Here is a 25602-nt window from a genome sequence, read left to right on the forward strand (position 1 = left end):
CTAGTCCCAGCTCAGCAGGTGACCAGCTGTTCTCTATCTGGACCTTGCTTTCTGCATCTCAGAATAGGATCATGGGCCTGGACAATCCCTGGGTTCCTTCCAGCCCTGGTGTTCTGAGTCCATTAGATGGTAGTGCCTCCTTTCAACCTGCCTATATAGATCAAGGAGCAAATGATAGTTTCTGAGTTAGCCACAGTCCTTTTCTACATACTAATTTCTTTGTCTACCCCTGGCTACTTATTGTGCATTCACAGGAAAATGCTTGGTGCTCTAAATCCTTAGACAGTCCTGCCCCCTGCCTTGGCACCATGAGAACATTAGGAAGGGGTTGAGCAGGGCCAGAGTCGGACAAGTGAATCAACTTGTAGCTTTTCTCCAGGCAACTCTTCATAGCTGTGGATTCCTTATTTAATTTAAGAGGATTTTTAAAGGAATAAATGCACCTATATTTAAAAGAAAGACCCATAAGACTTCCCAAGGATATACAGGCTAACATCATCAGTTAGGGCTAAGTTTGACTCAAGTAACAGACAAGGAAAATTCTGTCACACAACTGATCAGAGGGAGGTGGCTCCAGCTCTTTCTGGGTCTCAAACTGGGCTCTAGTTTTTTGCTCTGTTCTCACTTGGGCGTGTTTTTTCCCTATGGTTAAAGATGGAGCTCTAGCTATCACATCCAGGTTCCAAATGGCAGCATGAGGGAAGAAGGGAAAAAGGACAAAGGATATGGAGAGATGTCTTTTTAAAAAGATTCCTCCTGAAACCAATACTATACTATATGTTAACTAACTTGAATTTAAATAAAATCTTCGAAGAAAAAAAAAAAGGGAAAAAAAGATGTGGTATGTATATATATAATGGAATATTTGTCAGCCATCAAAAAAGAATGAAATCTCGCCATTCGCAATGATGTGGATAGAGCTAGAGCGTATTATGCTACGTGAAAGAAGTCAGTCAGAGAAAGACAAATACCATATGATTTCATTTACATGTGGAATTTATGAAACAAAATAGAAGAACATGGGAAGGGAAAAGAAAAAGAGGGAAGCAAACCATAACAGACTTAACTATAGAGAACAAACTGAGGGTTGCTGGAGGGGAGGTGGGTGGGGGGGGCCTAAATGGGTGATGGGCATTAAGGAGGGCGCTTGTTGATATGAGCCCTGGGTGTTATGTGTAAATGATGAATCACTAAATTCTAGTCCTGAAACCAATATTACATTATATGTTAGCTAACTACAATTTAAATAAAAATTTGAAACAAAAAAAGTTAAAAAAATAGAATAGAATAGGATAGAAAATAGAGCACATTCTATGCAGTATTCTGTGAAACTTACTTGATATCTATCTATCTATTCCTGGTCTATGATGTAAAATGTATTTCTTACTATATTCATTGTCAAAAAAGTTCGAATGGTACTGAATTAAGTGATTCTCCTTGAAAAAAAAATCAGGACTTAGTGACATGACTACGTTAAGCTGCAAGGGAGGTCGGGGAATGTAGTCTTTATGCTGTGGTCGTGTGTCTAGCTTAAAGGTCTATTTCTATGGAAAACGGAGAGAATAAAAATGGGTAGAAATAGTCATTTCCACCCCAGCACATTTGTCAGATCATCAACCTCTTTGAATCAGCTGTGCCTCTGTTTCCCTGTTGGTGTGGGCTGAGTGTGACCTCATTCTCTGTTTGTAGCTATGTCATGCCCACCATCCCTGATGTATAACCACTGTGAGCGTGGCTGCCCCCGGCTCTGTGAGGGCAATACGAGCTCCTGTGGGGACCATCCCTCAGAAGGCTGCTTCTGCCCCCCACATCAAGTCCTGCTGGAAGGTAGCTGTGTCCCCGAGGAGGCCTGTACCCAGTGTGTCAGTGAGGATGGAGTCCGGCACCAGGTAGGAGCCCTGGCCTTTTACCTCCTGTGGGGCTGCTTCTGTCTCGGGTCAGTAGGGTGAAGTGTTCACCAGTGATTGTCCACACCACCCCCCAAACTGTGGCAGCAAGGGTCAACTCTTAAGGGGATCATTGAAGGATAGGGAAGCAGTTTGGCATAATGGCTTTGGAGCCAGATACATCTCGGTTCAAATCCTGGGTCTGTCATATAGCAGCTGTGTGAAAAACCCCCAGAGTATTAACAACATATTACTACAAGTACTCCTACTGTTATCGTAATTATATTCATGTAAGGGGAAAGCTATAGGAACCCAGAAGGGGATGGGGAGAGAATATTTTACATGGTGATGTCTGCTATTATGAAGATATATTGTATACCTTGCATTGTACTAAGCACTCTATATTCATTATCTCAGCATTATTTCAAGGTGTGTTTTGCAGGGTATTAACAGTTACCTGTGGTCAAGAGAGCTTAAAGAGCACTAGCTAAATAGGTTTCTTTATTGTAGGACTCGGTAGAGCTTTTCATGCACTAATGTATAGTGCCAGTGGTTAGGAGGGATTTTGCTTCTCAAACTTATCTGACCATGGAACTTGTGTGTGTGGCCAAATGAGAGAATGTATGTCTGTGTGTGTGTATGGCATCCTCTTGGATCAGGGTTCCACAGAACACACTGGGATGTCTTACATCATCTTATGAAGACTTAACATTTTAAGAGAAAACCAAGGCTTAAAGAGCTTACTTTGCCCATGGACATGGTTTGTAAATGATGGAGGTGAGAATTAGACTCAGTATTTAAAACTCTGGCTCCAAAGAGCGTGCTCTTTCCGATGTATGAAAACGCATTTTTGCTAGGTCTTCTTTGGGCTCATTTGCTTCGGAATTGAGTAATTAATTGAGTAATTAATTATTTTAGCCCCTTAGAATTTGTCGAGTCCATTTTGAAAGAATATTTACCAGAGTCTTCCCCCATCTTGGCCTGAGATGGCGGTCATGTCTTCAAAGGTGACAAAATGTACATTTGTAGTATCTGGGTAGTGTCTGTGCACATGTGAATGTGTGCAGTGGTCCTGTCCTTCATCTCTGATAGTGATACTACAGAGCATGGTACAGGGAGAACAGATCTGGCTTCCAGCAAAGGAGAGTGTATTCTCTGATCAGGGACTACACCCAAGATCTAACATCTCCATCATTACCAGGGAGGACTTTTATCACTGAGTGAACCAGCTGAGGTGACTTACTAGATTTAATCACAGCTCAGAGAACTCATGGTAGAGCTAGCTGACCAATCTAGAGAATGACAAAAACAATAATTTCAATAACTACACTATTCTCTCCCTGACATTGTAAGACAGGAAATGGACCATTTCCCTTGATTCTCCCCCAAACCCCATAGGGTCATTATTACATGTACCATTGAATAGGTGAGGACACTGAGGCTCAGATGGCATGAGGAGATTATGCTGGGATTCCTATCCACCACACTAGGTCATCCCATAATGTTCTAGCCCTGCCATTGATCCCCTTGGAACTGCGAGCTACACTTCGAGCTAACTATGTTTTCATGTGTGCGTGGGCGATCATCCAGCTATTGCTGGATGGCTCTCATCTGCTCTGTTTTCTCACTGGGCTTTATCTGAGTGGACCCCATTTGTTCTCATCGTGAAGTAGATGAGTTAGGAGGGTGAAGGTGGACCACTCATCCAGTATTGCTGTATTTGACCTTGCCGACTGAAGTAACTACCTGTATCATCTTACTCTCCAAAACAAGTAAATAAAACCTTACCTTGCTGTCCCTGATCTGCACAGCTCCTGGATGCCCTCCTGCTGGGTTCGAAGGTTACGAACCATTTATGTGTGGTGCCAGCACCCGGTGGTAGTTTCAGGCCAGATTTGCTGTTAGTGGTAAGGTACTCTCAGAGGGCGGCAGAAGTGGGCCCTACCCTCTTCTTTGGCATTCTGTGATGAGAAGGAAGCTCAAGTTTGCAAAGCAGTTCTGGCTCTGTGACTGTCCTTATGCTGTAGGGTGTGGAGAGCTAGAAGCTTGTGAACTTTATCTTAGTGTCTCCACCCACCCCCTCTGACTCTATTTCTCCTCACTGGTCCCCTCACCTTATGCCCAACACATTGGAATATGCATTTGAGTTGTGTGAAGAATGCTTCCAAATAGTGCAATATTTTGGACACAGAAACAGTCTCTCAAATATATTTCAGAATCAAGGGACATTAAAATTAGTTAATCAAAAACTATGAAGGGAACAAAGCCAGTTTCAGTTTATTTCAGAAAATATAGTTTAAATGGATGAAAACAAATATCTTATCAGGCTCCTTGCAATTTCCATTTTTCCATGCAAAGCAGGGAAAGAATAAAAATCTAACATGAAGGACATTTCCATGAAATGAAATTTCTTTAACAGAAAAATAAAGCCTAGACAACTTTTCTTCAGGGAAATAATCCAGGGTATAAATCTCTGGTGGTAGCTTTGGAAGGGCAAAATATTTACCAGTTTCCATAGCTCTTGTTTATTTTACAAAACGCAGTGTAAACACGTGAGCCTTTGTGGCCGGCTCAGAGGGGATCCAGGGCCTAGCACCAGCTGTCCCTCTGTGGTCGGGGGCTGTGCGGGGCAGCAAGGACTGCCTCCATCGCCCCGGACGGAGCTCCTGGAGCCTGCGTTTCCCCCCTGGTCTCCCCTGTTCCGTGCCAGCCCAGTGCTTACATTTTACCTGCATCTCCTCTCAGGTCCTTGGCTGTGGTGGATGGTGCATGGTGACTTGCTGTGTCCCTTCTCTGACCTGGGGCTTTGAAGACTTGAGTTTTCTCTTACCAGCTGGCTCACATGCCTGTTCTCTCCTGGAAATAGTCACGCCCCACCCTGGAACCCTGTGGGTGAGACAGGACTGGCTGGAGTTGGCCTGTCCTGGTGCAAGAGTGCCCCCTGGTGCCGTGTTTGCTGCATAACCGGACAGGTTGGGCAGCTGCGGGGGCTGCTGGTGCTTTTAGTTAAGCACTAGCCAGAAAGATCTTTTTCAGGAGCCATAGACTCTGTCCCCTGCCTCCAGCCCGCCTCATTAAAGCTTCCTGGGGAAATGAAAATCTCTGGAAAAGGAGGTTTAACACCTGATTTTGGTCATCTATTGTGGTGTTGTCCACTCTCAGGATCATGGGAAAGTTGTATTATTTATTCTTGACTTTAGATGTCTAAAGTTCACATTTAAAAAGAGGAGGGGCGCCTGGGTGGCTCAGTTGGTTAGGTGTCCGACTTTGGCTCAGGTGATGATTTTGTGGTTTGTGAGTTTGAGCCCCACATCAGGCTCTGTGCTGACAGCTCGGAGCCTGGAGACTGCTTCGGATTCTGTGTCTCCCTCTCTCTCTTTCTCTGCCCTTTTCCTGCTTTCACTCTGTCTTTCTCTCTAAAAAAATAAATAAACTTAAAAAAACTATTAAAAAATCAAAAAAATAAGGGGAAAAAACCCCAAGACATATAAAAAATACGATCCTCTCCTTTCTTCTTTCATCACCTGTGCCATTTAAATGTGTAAACATAGATCCCTTGATTTGCCATTTTCTTTGCATCCCCATCAGTGCAAAAGGCAGGAAAGAGGCAGGACAGAGAGAGAGGCCTGGGGAGATGTGAGAGGTCCCCCTCCTCCTTCCATTCCCAGGCCTCTGAGGCCAGCACCCTGTGCCTCCTGGGACCTTCCCAGCCTCTAGGAGAGCCCTGGTTTCCTGTGCTAGTCCCTCCCTTTTCCATCCTGCTCACTGTCACCAGGGCTGTTCATATTTGACACTCTTCTCTTTGAGGCAGGGTCCTGCTCACAGAGCTTCCGGGCTGCAGTTATCCTCCAAGTTAAACACAGCCCCCTGGAACCGACAGTGAAGGCCTCTACGGTTGTCTGGTGACTACAAGGACGTTCTGTCTTCTGTTCCCACCTGGAATCCCTTTTCCTTTTCTCTGCCCGGTCCTTCCCACTCAGCACAGGTGCATCTTTGTGGGGCCTTCCTGGAGCACCCCAGCATCTGTGAACATTTCTTTTGCACTGCTGTGGCTCTTTTTCTATTTCTCATTTTTAAAAGCAGCTTTATTGAGGTATAGTTTACATGCAGTCAACAGTACCTATGTAAAGTGTACAATTTGATGAGTTTTGACGTATGCACACACCCATCACCACAATCAAGTTAATCAACATTGCCATCAGCTCCAAAAGTTTCCTTATGCCTCTTTTTGATACATCCCCAACCCCCATCTCCCACCCCCAGGCAGCCACTGCTCTGCTTTCTGTCACTATAGATTCATTTACATTTTCTGGAATTTTCCATAAATGGAATCATGCAAGGGGTGCTCCTTTTTTGCCTGTCTTCTTTCACTCAGCATGATACCTTGGAGATCCATCCATGTTGCATGTTTCCATAGTTTGTTCCCATGGCTGAGTCACATGCCATGCTGTGAATGTATCACAGTTCTTTTATCTCATTCAGCTTTTCATCAGTGAGTCTTATTTCCTCAATTTGAGTGTCAGCCATTTGAGGCTGGGAGCGTGTGTGTATTTGGTCCCCACCACTCCTGCAGCGCCCCCCGGCAGTGTGACCTGCCCATGGCAGGCACTGTGATTACCAAAGAGAGAGGCAGCTGTAGTTAGTACAGAAAGCATGTGGTGTCTGGGGCCAGAATGCCAGGTTCAAATCCTGGGATGTAGCACCTGGTCAAGTTCCTTGTCTGTGTCTCCATTTCATCGTTTGTAAGTGTAGATAATGCCAGTACTTACCTGATAGGGGTATTGTAAGGAATATAAAGTGAATAAATGTTAAGTTCTTAGAAAGGTATCTTGAACCTATTTAATGCTAGTTCTTGGTGGGAGGCAGTAGAGCATGGTGTTAAAAAGATGGGTTCTGGGCTCAAATCCAAGCTCTGCAGCTGTGATGGTGTGACCCTAAGCAGGTGCCAGCTTTCTCCTTTGACAAGTGGGGATGGTAAAAATATCCTCACTAGAGGGCTGCAGTGAGGATTAAATGAGGCATTTATAGGAGCGCCTGGGTGACTCAGTCGATTGTCTGACTCTTGGTTTCGGCTCAGGTCATCATCTCACGGTTCGTGAGTTCTAGCCCCGCATCAGGCTCTGCACTGACAGCGTGAAGCCTGCTTGGGATTCTCTCTGTCTCCCTCTCTCTCTGCCCCTCCCCGCTCACGCTGTTCCTGTCTCTTTCAAAATAAATAAACTTAACAAAATAAATAAAAACATTAAAAAATTAAAAAAATAAGTCATTTATATAAAGTACATAAAACCATGGTACATAGCATATGCTCTTTAGATGTTGGCTGTTATTACTTACTGAGTGAAGGGAAGGTGTTAAGGGTCACACGTAAGAGGTCCTGGAGGAGGACCGGCAGCTTGGGGGAAGGGTGTTTTCCTTGAAGACCTCTGATCTCCCTTCTTCTCGGCTGACTGATTGCTGGCCATGGAAGTAGATGGAATAAATAAAACCTTCTTGACCTGGGAATTTGTTAGAGGTCTTTGAGCTACTGGATAAGAGTGTGTTAATTCAGGGGCAGGTAATTTAAGGTGAATTTCATTTTAACTCTGAATGTGACTCACTGGCTGAGTGTAGAGGGATGCCTGCTCCCGGCTCTGTGGTCCGGTCCCTGTCCGTGCTGGTCACAGTCTGCCCTGCCATAGCTGTCCTGTGAGGAGGCCTGAGTGCCCTCCCTTTCGTGGGCGGGAAACCGGCCCGGGGAGCGAGGCCCAAGTAGGAGTTCAGGTCTCCCTGACCTCACGGCCCTCCTGCAGTGGGGCCGCCTGCCAACTCTGGGAAAGCTGCTTCACGGGCTGTGGGAACCCTCATCTGAGAGACTGCCCTCTGGTCTCAGCCACTCCCAGTCCCAACGGCGTGACGAGTCTCAGAGTCTTGCTGCCCTCCCCTCTGCTCTTCCTGCCCCGTCCATGTCTTGTCAACTCCACAAGTAAATGGAGTCTGTTTCTCAAGCTACACCCCAACTCTGGCTGGGGAAATGGCCAGCCGCGTGGCACGGGAATCCTCATCTTCTCACCTTGCTTAGTTTTAGCGCAGCTGCCAGAGATGGCCGCACTGGAGGGTTTTCTGCAGTCTGTAGTTCGTCATCCCCGGAGTTTGTGCGGTGGCAGGGACCGCCTCTCCCAGAGCCTCATACTGCCTTTCAGCCTGTGTGTGTTCAACTGTACGGAGGCCGGGCTCAGGCACTGCCCTCTGAGGGGAGACCGAGCCAGAGGTGGGGGGACCGACTTCTTTGAACTCCGAGGCTTTGTGCCCCCAGTGTCCTGGGCCCTCCCTGAACTGTGTTTTCCTTCAGTTCCTGGAAACCTGGGTCCCATCCCACCAGCCCTGCCAGATCTGCATGTGCCTCAGTGGGCGGAAGGTCAACTGTACGACACAGCCCTGCCCCACCGCCAGAGGTGAGCTCCCCACTCCCGGCTGCTCTTGGAGGAAGGACTCCTTGGGCCATAGCCACCTGTCTGCAAACCTGGTGGGCCAGATACAAACGTCCATTTCCTCACCCTGCCCCACACTTCTTTACCTCACTGGGCTCAGGGTCCCCTTTTCTGTATGTACCTGGAGTAGATATGCTCAGAGGTTAATCCTGCCCCCCTGGCCCCACCTTGGCCTTCAGATGCAGAGTCTCCTGGAAGGCACATTTGAAGGGGCCACCAGGACACCCTGGGGAGACTCATTTGTCCGAGGCCCCTCTGCCTGATTCCTGGTGGGCCTCCCATGCAGGGCCTGTGCTGGTTTTCAGGGGACGGGAGTCTGTGACTTTTTGCAGGCTGCAGGCTGCAACATTATTGGTTTCTCTGACCTCTGTGACATTCTCTCTCAGCTCCCACATGTGGCCCCTGTGAAGTGGCCCGCCTCCGCCAGAGTGCAGAGCAGTGCTGCCCGGAGTATGAGTGTGGTATGTGCCCGGCCCCAGGGGACCCACCCAGCAGGTGCCGAAAGGCGCGTGTGTGCTCAGGCACAGGGTACTCGAAAGGAGGTGGATGAGGGGTGATTGGATTTTCCAAAAAATGGCAAAAATAACTTCTGGAAGGTAGCTTCCTGGGAAAATTCTGCAGTGAATTATTAAATGTGAAATTTGAAAGCATTAAAAAAAAGAATGGAGTCATCACTGGCGGGGGGCGGTGCAGAGATTTACTGAAGAAAAAGCCATGCCAAAGTAACCCATTTGCCTTTTAATAACATTCTGAGGATACTAGACACAGAAGGCCACCCACAGGGCACCTTGATTTCAGCAAGTTATTCGTCAAAGGGTTTCATTATAGGCTTGCAAACTGCATGGTGAGTAATGGGCTGAATAAATAGTGTAATGAAACGAATCCAGAGCTGATGGAATTATGGTTAACATGACAGGAAATCTCCAGTGCCCCGCCGCTGTCCTGTCCAATGTGTTTATTAATTGTACGGATGAAGACATAAAGTACAGGCGTGTCAAATGTGCAGTGGTGCAGATCTTTGAGGGAGAGCAAACAGAACAAGAGACAGCCCAGCGATCTAAAAAAGAATGAAATAATCTGAGACATTTATTTATGCTGATGAAATTTATCAGGCATAAATAGAAGTCCTACGTGGAGGGAGACGTGTCTTGAGAAAACTTTGTGTCGTAAAATAGGTCTTAGAATATTAACAGGAGGGAGAACTGGGGCCTCATTTAGTTCAAGCCCCTCATTTTATGGATGTTATTAAGCTTCTATGATGTGCCAGACACTTTGCCTTTGCTATTTCATGATATCTTGAGACTGACCCTGGATGGTAGACTTCCCACCTTGCAGAAGACCAGACAAGGCCCAGAGGGTTTGAGAGGGCTTGGCTGAGATCTGGAAGTCCCAGCAGTGACAAGAGGAATCAACATGAGCTTATAATATGACTCTAGATCTGTCTGTCTATCTATCTCTTCCCCCCCTTCTCTATCGCCACCTATACCTCCTCCTTCTCCTCCTCCTTCTCCTCCTCCTCCTTGTCCTCATCCTCCTCCTGCACCTAAAGCAGTAGAAGTCTGTAGGAATAGAAATGTCAGGTGCCACTCACAATAGTGAGTGACCTTGCTGACTTCTGAGTGGGCATCTCTCTTTCCTGGCCTCAGTGTGTGACCTGTCGAGCTGTGATGTGCCACTGGTGCCTCCCTGTGAAGGTGGCCTCCAGATGACCCTGACCAATCCCGGCGAGTGCAGACCCAACTTCACATGTGGTAAAGCCTCTGCAGATGACGAGGGGGTGGTGCGGCCACTCTCCCCTGGCCAGGGGAAGGCGTCCTGTACTCCAGTTCATTGAGTCTGGGCTTCAGGTACATCTGGAGTGGAGGGGTTAAGGTCACACCAGGATTGAATCTCCCCAGCCGTGTGCTGCTTGCAGGTGAACCGGATGTGGGCACAGCAACAGGCACCTCCCTCTTGGGCTGCATGAAGACAGTTGGGCAGATGGAGAGGCCTCCAGATTCAATCTTTACTTGCTCCCATTCTCCCAGACACCCCCGGGGGGTGGGAACGTCCCTTGGTTTGTCCTTACCACTGGATCTTCTTCCCAAACAAATTCATTCATTCCCTCTCGTATGTTTATCCACAGAGTTGGACTAAACCAAGGCATGTTAAGGAACAGAACTCCATATTTAGTCTGTGAGAATACCCACTTTATGTCCAGAGGAGTTCCTGTCCCCTTGTTTTAGAATCTCACTTGAGCTCCTAGATGTAAGGCCTGGAGGGAGGGAGGAGACCTCATCCTATTTGAAGGAAGTTGGAAAGACGCAGAGGACACAGGGATGGGATTGGGATTTATAAAATGACACTGTGGATTTGACAGGATTGCTAGCATTTTTTTGTTCAACATTGTTGGAGGACCCGAAACTGCAGGGTACTGTTCTAGGTATGGAGGTGGGGAATGGGTCACATAAGCTACCAGCACATAAGAATTTTGGGGTGCCCAGGTGGCTCAGTCGGTCAAGCGTCCCAACTCTCAATTTTGGCTAGGGTCATGATCTCATGGTTCATGAGATCAAGGCCTGCGTTGGGCTCTGTGCTGATAGCATGGAACCTTCTTGGGATTCTCTCTCCCTCTCTCTCTGCCCCTGCTCTCAAAAATGAATAAATAAACATTAAAAAAAAAAAAAAGAATGCTTACCATTGCATGGTATGCCCACGCCTGTCTGGGTCTTAGAGACTCAATGTCTGCTGTCTCTGAGAATCAAAAGCTGGAAGGACCCTACTTCTTTATGGAATGGAGACCAAGCAGCCTTTACTTCTCCTCCATTAGAATTCCTAGCTTCACATTTCTCCTTTTGATTAATGTTCCTATTTTTTCTGCAGACTAACTGCTTTTTGGTATGATTGGACATCTTATAGCCCCTGGGCTGGGACTTAGTTTCTGATTTAATTTTGTGGGTCTGGAGTTCCCCGGGATCTTCTATCATAGCTCAAATACTTAGGACCCCTGGCTATGTGCACTACCCCGTGTGGGACTGGAGCCTCACCTTGTGCCCATCGCTCAGCCTGCAGGAAGGACGAGTGCAGAAGGGAGTCCCCGCCCTCTTGCCCCCCACACCGGACGCCGACCCTTCGGAAGACCCAGTGCTGTGATGAGTATGAGTGTGCTTGCAGCTGCGTCAATTCCACGGTGAGCTGCCCACTGGGGTACCTGGCCTCCACTGTCACCAACGACTGTGGCTGCACCACGACAACCTGCTTCCCTGACAAGGTAGGGGCCACTGAGTTCTGGCTGGGAAGATGGCCAAACACTTGTTCCTTAGGAAACATTTGCCTACCTGAGCCTCCTTTCCTGCCCAAACTGAGCACTTTAATAGTGGGGAGCTGCCAGCATTGCATCACAGTCTAAACGGACATTTAATTAGTTTGGGAGATATTTATAGAGAACCTAGAATGTTCTCAGCATGACGAGGTGCTAAGGTTACAAGCAAGGTATAGGACATGGACCCTATCTTTAAAGAGCTTATTTTATAGGTTAGCTAAGGAAATAATATGATTGCATGAATTATTTAGGGACTAGGTATAGTTTACTTATTTGTTAATTGCTATCAATTCATTCATGTGACCATCCGTCTACCAGTCTTTCCTTCCTTCCTCCCTCCTTTCCTCCCTTCACTCCCTCCATCCCTTCCTCCCTCCCTCCCTCCCTCCCTCCCTCCCTCCATCTATCCTTCCTTCCTTCCTTCCTTCCTTCCTTCCTTCCTTCCTTCCATCCATCCATCCTTCCATCCATCCTTCCATCCATTCTTCCATCCATCCATCCATCCATCCATCCATCCATCCATCCAGTTTTTACCAAGCAACAACTATGTTCTATCAAAGCTGGTGCTTTGTTAGGTGTTATGGGAGAAATGTAAGACTCTCTTATGATCTCTTATGATCTTGCTAGCATATGGAAGACAACAGTCCAGAAACGGAATACAATAAAGTGTCAAGGGATGGTACAGCTATTAAATGCAAATGGCAGTATTATGGGGACAGATCCACCAAGATGAGCTATCATGAGCCAGAATTGTCACAGGGAGACCTGGGCATAGTTGCAGTGGCTGGATTATTAAGGGCGAGTCCCAGAATGAATGCCAGAGAGAGGCCTCGATTATCTTTTCCTGGATGCTTCCTGCTTGCAGGGTGTCATTGTCTCCAGACTTTTTGGTGAATAGAGCGTGGAAATGTATTTTTAAAGAGGATGAAACTCATGCATTCGTTATGATATTTTGGATTCCAATTCTATTCTAAGGTTTTACTTAACTTCTTCAATTTATATTTGTACCACTTCTAAGTTGCGGTTTCCTAGCATGATTAACATAATTACTTATTTGCTTTCTGTTACAATATGCCTATAATAATCTCAAAAATAACAATGCCAATATTATTGCTAACACGTTCTTTATCATAGGAATATAGCCCATCAGGGATATATAGTCAGAATACTGGGTTTTAAAGTTATTTGAAATAATTATTTCCCTTGTGTGATTTTCCCACTGCTCTAGTGGAAATATCTAGTTAATCAGATATTTCAGCGTGTTTTCCATTTTTAGGGGTTGCATTTACTTCCTTTTTTTTTTAACATTTATTTATTTTTGAGACAGAGAGACAGAGCATGAATGGGGGAGGGTCAGAGAGAGAGGGAGACACAGAATCTGAAACAGGCTGCAGGCTCTGAGCTGTCAGCACAGAGCCTGACGCGGGGCTCGAACTCACAGACCTTGAGATCATGACCTGAGCTGAAGTCAGACGCTTAACCGACCAAGCCACCCAGGCACCCCTGCATTTACTTCCTTTTTGGTTTGCTATTTTGTTATACGAAATACCATGGCAGAGTAACATATTTACTAATAATGCTGTAACAAATAGCCTTGAGCACCTGTCATTTTGTATTTTGGGCATTGCATCTTTTGAGATAGAGTCCTGGAAGTGAATTTTTGGGTGGTAACATTTTCCAGCAGGCTTCTTGATAGAAGAATCAGGGGTTCCATTCCGTAAGTTCATTATACAGAAGCTGGAAGACAGAGTAGCTAAAGGACAAGGGCTTATAAATACTTGTACGGCTATGATATGAATGAGGGTGGAGACCTGTTCATGGCTTCAAAGGGAACACTTGGGATTAATGTCAAAACTGTCATTAAGTGTCATGATTCCTTAGCGCCTCATTCCTACAGAGTAAAGTCTGAGTACTGTGTAGCATGTACATCCCAGGCTTTACATATTCTGATCCCAATCTACCTTTGTACTTTCATTTCCCACATCCCTTCTGTAGCCTATAGTTCTTCCGAGCAGGATCCCTCGTCTCTCAAACGTATTCCCATTCTCTGTGCCTCCTTGTTATGTGCGGGCCTCAAGGGAATACCCATTCATAGCCTCCACTCACCTCCAGTCCACTCCTGATGGGAACAGAGGGCTATGTGTGGATGGGTGCTAAGTCCAGCGACTTTACTGGGTGTGAGGATTAGGGAACAGTTTTCTGCGTGACATAGGAGGGAATTAAATGCAGTTAAGGCAGTGATAAAACTGGATTAAGGCAGCCAGTGAGTTATTTCTGAGCCTGTGGTCCAAGAAGGACCCACCAGGGGGCCCTCCCAGGGTATGCCAGCCATGGCTCTCTAAGGCTGGTGGGCAGGGAAGGGAAGAGGAAACGTACTTGATAAACATCCCTCCAGGTGGGCAGAGACCATGTTGGCTTTATATATTGCTGTTTTCAGCACCTACGGCACCTTCCAACACATAGCAGGTGCTTACTAACCTCTTGTTTGAACAAATGGAACGAGCTTGCTCACAGAAGCCTTGTGTCTGCAGGTGTGTGTCCACCGAGGCACCATCTACCCTGTGGGCCAGTTCTGGGAGGAGGGCTGTGACGTGTGCACCTGCACCGACATGGAAGATGCTGTGATGGGTCTGCGCGTGGCCCAGTGCTCCCAGAAGCCCTGTGAGGACAACTGCCGGTCGGTAAGGGGCGCAGAGGGGCTGGGCATTGCCAGGAGCAATCAGGGTGGGAGGTAGGGGCGGGGGGATCCCAGAAAGGAGCAAGAAAACCCCTTTACTAATTGGACAGAGGACCCAATTCATAGGCTGAGCTGAGCCCATCAGTTTTCCTCCTGAGAAGTTAATCTATGGAAAACAAAGACTGAATAAGTCAGATTAGACAGGGATGAACCCCGGACCTGCAGAGCCATGTTGAGCTGCAGCCAGACTCAATAAAGACACGTGCAATCAAAATTTATGAGAAAGCAAAACTTCCTCCCAGAAGCAGTCTGCCTGCAATGAGGAGCTGGAACTGATGGGCAGAGAGAAGCAGAGACGGGGGCTCATGGGACAAATGGAGAGAAACACTGTATGACCACTGTGCCCCCTTGCATCTCCTGCATTTCATTTCTGAGAGATTCCCTGCCTTTCCCATAAACCTGCTTTCATTTTAGCTAGCTTGAGTGGCTTCTGTTCTTTGCAGTCAAAACCCCCTGCTGATACACAAAACATATTGGGTGCTGGTTTTATTAAAATGACCTCTAAGCAGCACTCTCTTACTTTACTTTTAAAAAATTTTTTATTTTATTTTCAAGAGCAAGAGAGACAGAGCACGAGCAAGGGAGGGCAGAGAGAGAGAGGGAGACACAGAATCCGAAGCAGGCTCCAGGCTCTGAGATTATCCGCATAGAGCCCGACGCAGGGCCTGAACTCATGAACCATAAGATCATGACCTGAGCCAAAGTCGGACGCTCAACCGATTGAGCCACCCAGGTGCCCCAGCAGCACTCTCTTGCAAGTTGTTTCCATCCCCTTTCATGGCCTATGGGAGGAGATGGAGACTGATGGGTTTCCAAAACTTAGCGTTCCCAGTAGACACACCTGGATACCACCGCATCATCCTCTCCCAAGGGTGCCTGGCAACTCCGCTCCTCCTCAGTACCAGCAAGGCAGGTAGAGGCAGACAGACTGAGGAGACTCTCCCACTTTGGGATTCACACTTGGGTCCTCCCTTCCATCATCAAACTACCCACTTCCAAACCAGCATCAAGAGCATTAGCCTCATTGCTGTCGTGAAGACAAGCACAGGATATATGCACTTGTCTGCTTTTTTGTCATCATCATCTCCAGATAACATTAAAGGGATGATGATGATGATGATGATGATGATGATGATAATGGCCCTAAACCAGAATTTTACCCACAATTCTCCCTGCACAACCATTGCTCCCTTTTTTCTAGGGTCTGACCAGTCTTAACTGGCAAGAATAGAGTGCCCCAGAACACACAGGAGCCTTAGGGGCCGGCTACTGCAAGAAGAATTAAAAACTGAATTGGGACAGCAGTGATCATGTTTTCTGTACTGCAAATTATAAATGTGGTCTGAAAAATCAGCAATCTGTGTAGACACATTATGGGACAATGAAACTGGGAGCACCTCCAGAATCAGACTAAATTGTGGCTTTAGGAGCTGTGTTCTGAGGGACTAAATACAATGCATTATATTTTATTTGTCCTCATGATTCTCCTCCAGAAGGAAGAAGAGGTAGGGTTGTTCTTCCCACTTGCCAGATAGGAAGCAGGGGGCTAGTACAAGGAATGAAGTTGCCGGTAGTTTACAGCCCTTTGAAGCCAGTAGAGTGTCCTGACTCCTGGCCTGCGGCACTGTTAGGCTAGTATCTTGGCAACACCAGCAATGCAAGAGCCAGTTCGATCCAGCAAAGAGACAAAGCACCTGAGCTCCAGGCCTCCCACCTCCCATTTTAGCTACGGCAATTGTGCTTCAAGGGTTGGGCTGTTAGGGGTGCCTGGGTGGCTCAGTCAGTTAAACATCCAGCTCTTGAATTTGGCTCTGGTCATAATCTCAGGGTTTGTGAGTTCGAGCCCAATGTCAGGCTCGTGCGCTTGCGCGCGCTCTCTCTCTTTCTCTCTCTCTCAAAATAAATAAATAAAAACTTAAAAAGAAAGGATTGGGATGCTAAATAAATTGGGAATTTATTTTCAGGGACATATCTGTCTTCAGATTGGGTGGATAGTAGATACACTTAATTCCATTCTTTTTTTTTTTTTTTAATTTAAATTCAAGTCAGTTAACATACAGTGTAGTCTTGGTGTCGGGAGTAGAACCCAGTGATTCATCTCTTACATATGATACCCAGTGCTTATCCCCAAAAGTGCCCTTCTTAGTGCCCATTACCCAGAAAACAAATAACCAGTGAAGAAATGGGCAGAAGACATGAATAGACATTTTTCCAAAGGAGACATCCAGATACACGTGAAAAGATACTCGACATCACTCATCATCAGGGAGATACAAATCAAAACCACAAAGAGATACCGCCTGACACCTGTCAGAATGGCTAACGTTAACAACTCAGGAAACAACAGATGTTGGCGAGGATGCAGAGAAAGGGGAACTTTTGCACTAATGGTGGGAATGCTAACTGGTGCAGCCACTTGGAAAACAGTATGGAGGTTCCTCAAAAAATTAGTTCCATTCTTTTTTTATACTTTAAAAAAATGTTTATTTTTGAGTGAGAGAGACGAGCATGAGTGGGGGAGGGGCAGAGAGAGAGAGAGAGAGAGAGAGAGAGAGAGAGAGAGAGGAGACACAGAATTCAAAGCAGGCTCCAGGCTGTCGGCACAGAGCCCAACATGGGGCCCAAACCCACAAACTGTGAGATCATGACCGGAGCCAAAGTAGGATGCTTAACTGACTAAGCCACACAGGTGCCCCCAATTAGTTTCATTCTTAGTTGGGGGACCAGTGCAAACAGGCTGGAGAAGAGTAAGAAGAAGGGTGTGAGATGTACCTTTTGAGCAGATATAAGCCATAGGATTCGGAGGAGTATGGGAAAAGAAGGAGAGATGACATATATAGGCTGAACCCCAGTTGCTCAGCAAGAAATGGGGATGTTGGAGGTGTGGTGGGAATCTTAGAAAGATGGCAGCCAGGAAATTTGGTGGCATGGTGCGAGAAGTGGGTGGGGTTTTGAGAACAAGGCCTCTGGTCTGGGAGTCAGCTAACATACTGATGACCACGTTTGCAGGTGAGGAGGGCAGCAGCAAACAGGAAGATTATGCAAATCCACATGACTCAGCACTCTGAGGGAGGCACACAAGAGTGACTCGAGGCCCTAAAGGGATTAATGACTGTCTTCTGTGCTCCCTTGAGGCTTTGTTTCTTTCACAGCGCTTTGTGTATTCTGCTTGTAGTGGACGGTGTCTAGATTGTATCGCCCTAATTTGTTGGCTCCTCCAGAGTATCTAGTACGTCATAGATGCCCCATGAACGTCTAGAATCCCAGCTGATATAGGACTGGGGACAGCTCCGTGGGCACTGCTATGACGCAGGTGGGGATGTAAGTAGGTCCTGTGCAGATGGTGTAAAGTTGAGCCAAGTCTCTGGAGTGCCCGAGTTCCCCCAGAGAGAGGCACTGGCATTGTGTGCATTTTCTGACTTGGCCCTGCTCATCATGAGTGTGCCTGTGGAGCAGAGCAGGCTGGGCATCCACACCCACCCTGGACAGCTGCCGTCATTCCTTGTCTTTCAAGGACAGAGCTCCAAAATGAAGCGTGGTCCTGGGTTCTCTTTCCTTGGCTCCCGGGACAAACACACGTATCAGTGATTTGCCTGTTCTTTGTATATGGCTTTGGAGTTTCAGGAGATTTCAGTCCAAGTTCCTAATGCTTTGGCCATTAAGATGTGCTGGCAGACTGCAGGACACTGGTCTCCCTGGAGAGACACTGGTCTCTCCTTTCTGGGAAGGGTCAATCTGTGCACTTTCTTATCTTACTGGGCCCCATAAGCCGCTAGGTAATATCAAGCAATGGCCAGGGGAAACCCAACTCTGTATGTTGGTGAGAGCTCTTGGGATCAATGTGCTCATCTTGTATAGGTAATTATCTCTGTTACAGCGGAGACTAGATCCCAGGCATCCTGACCATTCCCTCCAGTAAATGAGGGGCCCTGGAGTTGGCCATGATAAAGATCAGGCCAGGTGGCTGCTGCTGAGTGGATTTTGGACTGTCTTTAATACTCCTGTGGACTGCATCTTGGTTTGAAATTGGAAGCTTTCAGAGGGCATGGTTATGTATCTTCAGCTGGTATAAGACCTAGCTTAGTGACTCAGTGGTTGGTGCCTCTTACCCACTTCTTAGCATGATCCTGAGGCTGTGGATGACAGAGATGAATATGTTCACTCCAACTGGTCTGTAAATCCCCAAGGCTCAGTGCACGTACAGAGTAGATAAGAGCACCTGTGTTTTTGCTGCTGGGCTGTCCTTACTCGCTGTTCTTTGTATTTTTCCAGGGCTTCACTTATGTCCTCCATGAAGACGAGTGCTGTGGAAGGTGTTTGCCAACTGCCTGTGAAGTGGTGACTGGTTCACTGCGGGGGGACTTCCAGTCTCACTGGAGGAATGTAGGTCTGGGGCCCAGGCTGGTAGTGCCTTACCAGCTTGGTTGTCCATTCTGTGGTCCAGTGCTGAATTCTCTGCCTTTTGGTTTTCCCATAGGGAGTTGCATCTGGCTGTGGTATTATCCAGATGTTGGCTGGGATTACTTTCCCCTTAGGAATAGTTGAGATTGCCTTAGACTTCCCATTTGGTGGATTTGGGGAGAGGCCCAGTTCCTTCCCTAAGAGTTCTGTGAACTCCTCGGGGATTCGTGTCCTCCTGTTTACCTGTGGATCTGAGGTCGGCTTCCCCCAAGTGGTTGGTATGGGATGGCCTCACCATCCTGCATGTGTTGTCGGCCCACCACTGCTCCAAAGCTCCACAGGCTATAAGTACTGTCCTGCCATGAGTCGGGCCACTCATCCACAGGCCTGGAAGCCCCAGGGACAGATTGCTGGGCTGTAGGGGCCAGATGCTAGCATCCCTAGTCTCTTGCTTTCTCCCTGTAGGAGTAAGTGGGAAGTAGCTCCTGGCTAGGAAATGAGTGGAATTTCCCTTCTACATCCCCTCTGAGTCAACCCATGCTGCTGCTTCTTGGTCAGAGTGCCCTAGAGCCTCTGAGCTCAGCTCACATCCAGGGCTGAGGGTGGAGGAGAGTGTCCCCAGGCTTCCCTAAGGGGTTCACTCAGTGCTGAAGACTGTGTCTGTAGAACACATGGCTCTGAGCTAGGATCTTAGGATGACTTTGACCTAGACTTATTGAAAGACTTGGGATGAGCCCCATTCACTCCCTCTGTGGGCCTTACCCTGTGGGTGGGATTTACATATTAAGCTGGGGCTCACCCCCAGAGCCCAGATCCGCTCCCTGAGAGAACAGCACACCCCACTGGGCCCTCAGCCCAACCTTGCTCAAGTCTAATGTTCTAACCACAGGTTGGCTCTCACTGGGCCTCCCCTGACAACCCCTGCCTCATCAATGAGTGTGTCCGAGTGAAGGAAGAGGTCTTTGTGCAACAGAGAAATGTCTCCTGCCCCCAGCTGGACATCCCTACCTGCCCTGTGGGCTTCCAGCTGAGTTGTAAGGCGTCAGAGTGTTGCCCCACCTGTCACTGCGGTAAGGCGTGCGTCCAGGGGCCCCACCTCCAAGCCTCTCTTTCCACTAAGAACTCCTGAATTCTTTGTCTTTTCAGCAACTCGGGGAAATGGGCAGGATCAAACTCCTCGTATCTGTTCGTAATGCTTTTGTGGGAAAGCAAATACGATGAGAGAAATATTATAGTTTCCTAAAGGTCATCACTGTGCCCAGTGGTAGCTTTATATCATTCCACCTCCAGTTATTTGCCCGTGTGTGTTAGTAGTGATAGAGCTCCCAAACCCCAGGCTTCTCAAGCATCCACTGTATTGCCTCTGCTGGGGAAAGGTGTTCCACCTTCCCACCCCCAACTCCACCAACAAAAAAAATAGCATCTCTCTCCACCACCTGCTCTGAATTCTTTGTGTGGTTTGAGCTTGGGACTTAAAGTTTCCAGAGTAGAGTTTCATTCTTTCAGAAGCCCAAGTGCCCTCCCACTCACACTTAAAGTGTGAACCATTTAAAAGGTTGTCCCTTGAGGCTGAGGAGGGGAAGGATCTTCTTACTGTGGGCGGCATGGTAGGACACAGGCAGCCTGCCCTTCCTCTGCAGGCCTGAGAGGAGTGAGGCCACTGTGGGACCCACAGCGCCTGGGGTGGGGTGGCGAGAGGGACTGCAGATGGAGGAGAGGGGCGCAGATGGGGAGGAGAAGACCCTGAGGGGATCAACCCTGCACCTTTCTCTCTCCCCCAGAGCCACTGGAGGCCTGCATGCTCAATGGCACCATCATTGGGGTGAGCCTTCTTCTCCAGGGCGAGTTGTGTGGGTGCCGTGGGAAGGATGGGCAGCTCAGTCATTTGAAGTGGAAATAAAAGGAAGCAGGGAGCCCTATCCCCCACTTTCCATTGCTTCCAGGGCTTCCAGGGCATCTGGCTGCCAGGCTCCTGCCATCTTGCTGACTCTGTAGGGCCTCACCTTCCGGCCCCCACTCGGGCTCCTGAGCATCTCTTCTGTGTGCAGAGAAGCACTCTGATGGCATCACACACATTTCAATCCGTCTCCCTCTCTCACTGCTCAGGCTCACTTTCTGGCATAAAAACTCTGACTTACCGTCACCATACTTGAGGTGGAAGGCAGGAATGGAGCGGGTCCCTGGACCCAGGAGGAGCATCAGGGTGATGGCTCATCTTGTGTGGGCAGCCGGGCCCCCTCTCCTAAGGCAGATGGCTGAGGTGAATGGGAGGGTCAGGGGCAGGGGGTTGGTGTGCTGGGGAGCCTGATCCTGGTGCCTCTGGTTTCAGCCTGGGAAAAGTCTGATGATTGACGTGTGCACGACCTGCCACTGCACCATCCAGGTGGGGCCCGTCTCTGGATTCAAGCTGGAGTGCAGGAAGACCACCTGTGAGGCCTGCCCCCTGGTAAGAGGGCTGTTAGGCACCCGGGCGATGGCCTGGGTACTTGTGGGACCCAAGCAATGGGACCTTACTGGAGTCTGTATATAAAGCTTTTGTTATTTTCTGACTATGGACAATATTTGACAGCTATAATGAAGAGTCTAGTTTTGGAAATTTAAACAAACACAATATTTGCAAGACTTCTGACGCCATATTTACAGTTCTTTATTATTTTTTACACAACATTTTAAGAAGCCATCATTGCCATTCTTTGAAAACATTAAAAATTATTTAACAATTATCAGACACTAAATGAAAAATTCTATACAGTATTCCTTAAAACGGATGTACGTCATCCCGTACCTTCATTATTGGGCACTGAATTGGCTGAAAATATTTCACCCTGTTTCTGCCAAGTCACAATGACTATGCTCACTCTGAATCCCTCTGAGGGTGGATTCTGAGAAGTGGAATCATCATTTCTAGTTAGCCAGATGAAAACCGGCATTTCCTTGTCTTCACTGTGACCCAGCCCCACCTCACGGATCTAGACCTAATGCTTCTTCCTCAAACTGCCGTCTGTGCTGGGGGCTCCTGCTTTGTTCAAAAACACAGTGAGTCAGAGGAGCTTCTTGTGAGCCAGAGGCACAGAATAGAGTAATAGCACTTTCAGGCAGTGCACGTGGAAGGCTTCCCCCCTCAACTGTGCAAGGGAGCAGGCAGGCTCTGGGGTGAGGCCGGGGAGGAAGGAGTCCTTCCTGCGAGGAGGAGTGTGGCCAGCCAGAGCAGGAGGAAACATCAGGAGGGTAGAGATAAAGGATGCTGGAGCAGGTCCCGTATACAGAGTGTTCTCCATCTGTAGAACCGTTCTTCATGGCCCTTGGCACAGAGTTATACTCTCAGTAGGGGCTTAGTAAAATCTATGTGGAGCGAATGAGTCTATAGGAGACACAGCTATTTTTTTTTTTTTTAAGTAAAGGTGAATTTTTTTTTTAACATTTATTTATTTTTCAGACAGAGAGAGACAGAGCATGAACGGGGGAGGGTCAGAGAGAGGGAGACACAGAATCTGAAACAGGCTCCAGGCTCTGAGCTGTCAGCACAGAGCCCGACGCGGGGCTCGAACTCACAGACCGCGAGATCATGACCTGAGCCGAAGTCGGCTGCTTAACCGACTGAGCTACCCAGGCGCCCCCAGCTATTTTTTTTTTAAATATTTTTATTTATTTTTGAGAGAGATAGAGCACGAGCGGGGGAGGGGCAGAGGGGCACAGCACAAGCAGGGGAGGGGCACGAGCATAGAGAGGGACACATAGAATCTGAAGCAGGCTCCATGCACTGAGCTGTCAGTACAATGCCTGATGCGGGGCTCGAACTCGTGAACCGGGAGATCACAGCCTGAGCTGAAGTCAGACGCTTAACTGAGCCACCCAGGTGCCCTGAGACACAGCTATATCTGATAGAATGATTCAGAGAACATTCCTGCCTCAATGAGGTTGAAGCTAATGAGGCACATATTTTTGCTTTTTGTTGCTGTTGTTAAATCCTAGTTGCTTCTCTAGGGTTTTGGGTGGTGTGTGTATGTATGTACGTGTAACAGCTCCCCTGGAACACATCTGGGCTTAAATAGGGAATTAAATAATGCTGCACGGAGTTTGTGGCATCTCTTCCACCTTGGATGTCCACTGACCTACAGATCAGCGCAGCAAGAGGTCCACACCAGTGCGGTCTTGAAGCAGCGCTTCCTAGAGGGGGAGCTACTAACTCCCTAACAGCGCCCTCTAGTGGCCATAAGGTGGTACAGTAAAGTCTCTACATCCATAGAAATCCAGCAGTGGAATCAATCCAGTCTAGATACATATGTTTCAGAATTCTTAAATCCATGGCCCCTTTTGGTACTCTTCCTCCTTTCCTCCCAAATCCTAATATCCCCCATGGCAGTGTACCCACTTCCTCCCTGTTGAGAACTTCTAGATTAGTCCTCCTTCTACGTGTCTCTCAACCTTTGCTGAAAACTGCCTCAGTTGTCCCCTTTCTAGCTCAGCATCCTTAACTGATCTTGCCACATGCCTCTGCCATGAAGGTCAGAGAGGTCTCCTGAGGGTGGGGAGCTGTGGTCAATAAAGTTTAGGTAGGTGTGCTTGAACTGCCTACATCAGACTCAAGTGTTAGTGTCACTGGAGATGTGAGTCCATTTCCTCCCCGGGAAGGCGGTGCTCATACCTTAAGGAGACCTGCAGAGGGTGGTTTGTGCTAGTGGATAGTAGACATGAAACTTAACAGGTGAAGACCTGACGGAAGCATGAGGAAGAGAGGTCACCCTGACATGGAACACTGAGAGGGCAGCTGGAGGGGCACGACCATGAGCTGACCTTGAGCAGTGAGTTGAATGTAGAATAGAGGACCTTCCAGGGAGGGGAATGGGGACCAGACTGGCAGATAGAAGTAAGAGTTAGAAGAGGTAAGACTAGAAGGCTTTGAGCAGCCAATGCAATTTATGGAAAGTGCTATGGGACACAGGCAGGGCAATGTTAGGGGCATGAGTGGGCAGGGGCAGGACCTGTGGCTGCTCAGACCTACACAAGTAGACTGGCTGGTGGGAACTTGGCTGGCAGGCAGAGAAAGCAGTTGCTTCTGATTGGATGTTCTGGGGAAAGCCCATTTAGCACTGCCCTTCTGTGTGTGTGTGTGTGCGTGCGCGTGTGCGTGTGTGCATGCATGGCATGTGCTTGCCTTTGGAACACACAGTACTGCCTGGCGTGGCCAGGAAGCCTTGCAGGGCTTGGGCAAGCCCTGTTACCTGGTGCAGCTGTATTTTGCCTTACAGGACAGGGGACATGCAGAAGGTCTGTTTCCTTGTTTACTCCTGGAAGTGGGTCCTGTCAGGCTCCCCGTGCACCTCCCTCCCTTGTTCCCAACTCCAAAATCATTGCCCCTCTCCTAGTACCTTCCACCCTCTCCTCCTTTTCTTCCTGTTCTTTGTCCTACCATAACACCCTCTGTTTTTTCCTGTTCTTAGCTCAGTTGTGCCCTCTGCCTCTCTGGTGTGTGGGTTTTGTCTCCACCGCCCCGTCCCTTCACTTAGCAGTCCCCTCCTCCCTTTGTCCCCTGCCTACTCATTTCTCCTGTAAAGATTTTGTCCATTTTCCTCTCCTTGGGCCTGCTGAGCAGAGTGTGTTTCCTAGTCTCTTCTCTAACACTCACTGAAAAGAAAAACACCCAAATCTATGCTCCCACGAAATCCTGCCTAATTTAAGCCCTGCTTAATCTCCCCCTTCTGACTATAACCACCCACACTCACTCATACTGTTTATTCTCTTTCTTCCTGTTCCTTTACCTTGGTCCTACACCTTTAAGGTATTGTATGCTTCTGAAAACGCAGTTTAAAGCTTACAGTAAACGACAAACTGATGCCCTCAGACTCCAGCGGTGTCTTTCCCAGTGTGGAAGACTGTGTGGTGTGGGCCCAGTAGCTCTGATGCTGTGCTGAGCTCTATACTCACTCGCTTTCTGCACGGCCTGCTCCCTGATGACACACTGAGTTCAGAAGCTTGGTTTATGAGTAGCAAATTGCTTAAATTCATTCTGAGCAGGCTTAGCGACTCCTAACCTTGCCTGCTGATAGGGGCATTGAGCCCATGTGCAGTGCACAAGGGGGCATTGCAGAGAAGCCCGTGTTTTCTGTCTGAGGCTCCAAACTGACTGGCTAGAGATTCATATGAGGAAAACCTCGGGGCCCAAATGAATGAATCTCTAAGTGGTTATCACCAAATGAGGCAAAATGAGAAAAAGACTGAAAAAGAATGACATTGTGGTTGGTTTCTCATATAAATCAAGTTATTCTTTAAAAATATTGTGAGATTATGTTCTTCCTTTGTTTTTTGTTTTTTTTTTTTTGGAGTGGTGGGTAGCATTAAAAGAGCTTTAATTTTGATGCAGTGATGAAGCAGCTGATGGTAGCTTTTTGATTTTTGTTTTATTAACATTGTTGAGAATACTCTTACTTTGCAAGATTAAAAGTGGTTGCCCTATGTTGACTGCTAAATCTGGGGGCATTTTTGCAAAGACTGTGAAATCCTGCTGTCTGGAGGCTGCTGCTTATTCCAATGCAGATATAATGAAGGACTGTCACTTAAAGCCACTGCCAAGGAGTTCCCAGCTCAACTCATCTCAGTGAGTGTAGGAGGCCTACTAAGGGCCAGGTGCTGGGATACAATGACACACAGCATAAACTGAGTTTGGAATTCACATGCTTCTCAGGGAGAACAAATGAAAATTTCAGATTGTGTTAAGTGTTATGGAGAGTGTGTGCATATGTTGTATGTCGTATCCTCCCTGAGGATTGATATTTGAAATGATTACTAAAGGATGAGAAAGAGCTAGTCATA

At 47.7% G+C, this 25602-nt stretch overlaps 1 protein-coding gene across 1 annotated transcript in view; it reads left to right on the forward strand.

Moving 5' to 3' along the window:
• The window catches only part of VWF (von Willebrand factor), a 138075-nt gene that overhangs the window by 105373 nt on the left and 7100 nt on the right, over positions 1–25602 (forward strand). The window contains exons 38-47 of the mRNA XM_040462716.1: positions 1690–1889; positions 8215–8317; positions 8740–8814; positions 10000–10104; positions 11398–11603; positions 14186–14335; positions 18664–18774; positions 19682–19862; positions 20574–20614; positions 21122–21238. Coding sequence (XP_040318650.1) covers positions 1690–1889; positions 8215–8317; positions 8740–8814; positions 10000–10104; positions 11398–11603; positions 14186–14335; positions 18664–18774; positions 19682–19862; positions 20574–20614; positions 21122–21238 — 1289 coding nt within the window. The remainder of the gene's footprint in view (positions 1–1689; positions 1890–8214; positions 8318–8739; positions 8815–9999; positions 10105–11397; positions 11604–14185; positions 14336–18663; positions 18775–19681; positions 19863–20573; positions 20615–21121; positions 21239–25602) is intronic.

This window comes from Herpailurus yagouaroundi, unplaced genomic scaffold (genome assembly GCF_014898765.1).
Source record: "Herpailurus yagouaroundi ecotype Mexico unplaced genomic scaffold, PumYag 355, whole genome shotgun sequence".
NCBI lineage: Eukaryota > Metazoa > Chordata > Mammalia > Carnivora > Felidae > Herpailurus > Herpailurus yagouaroundi.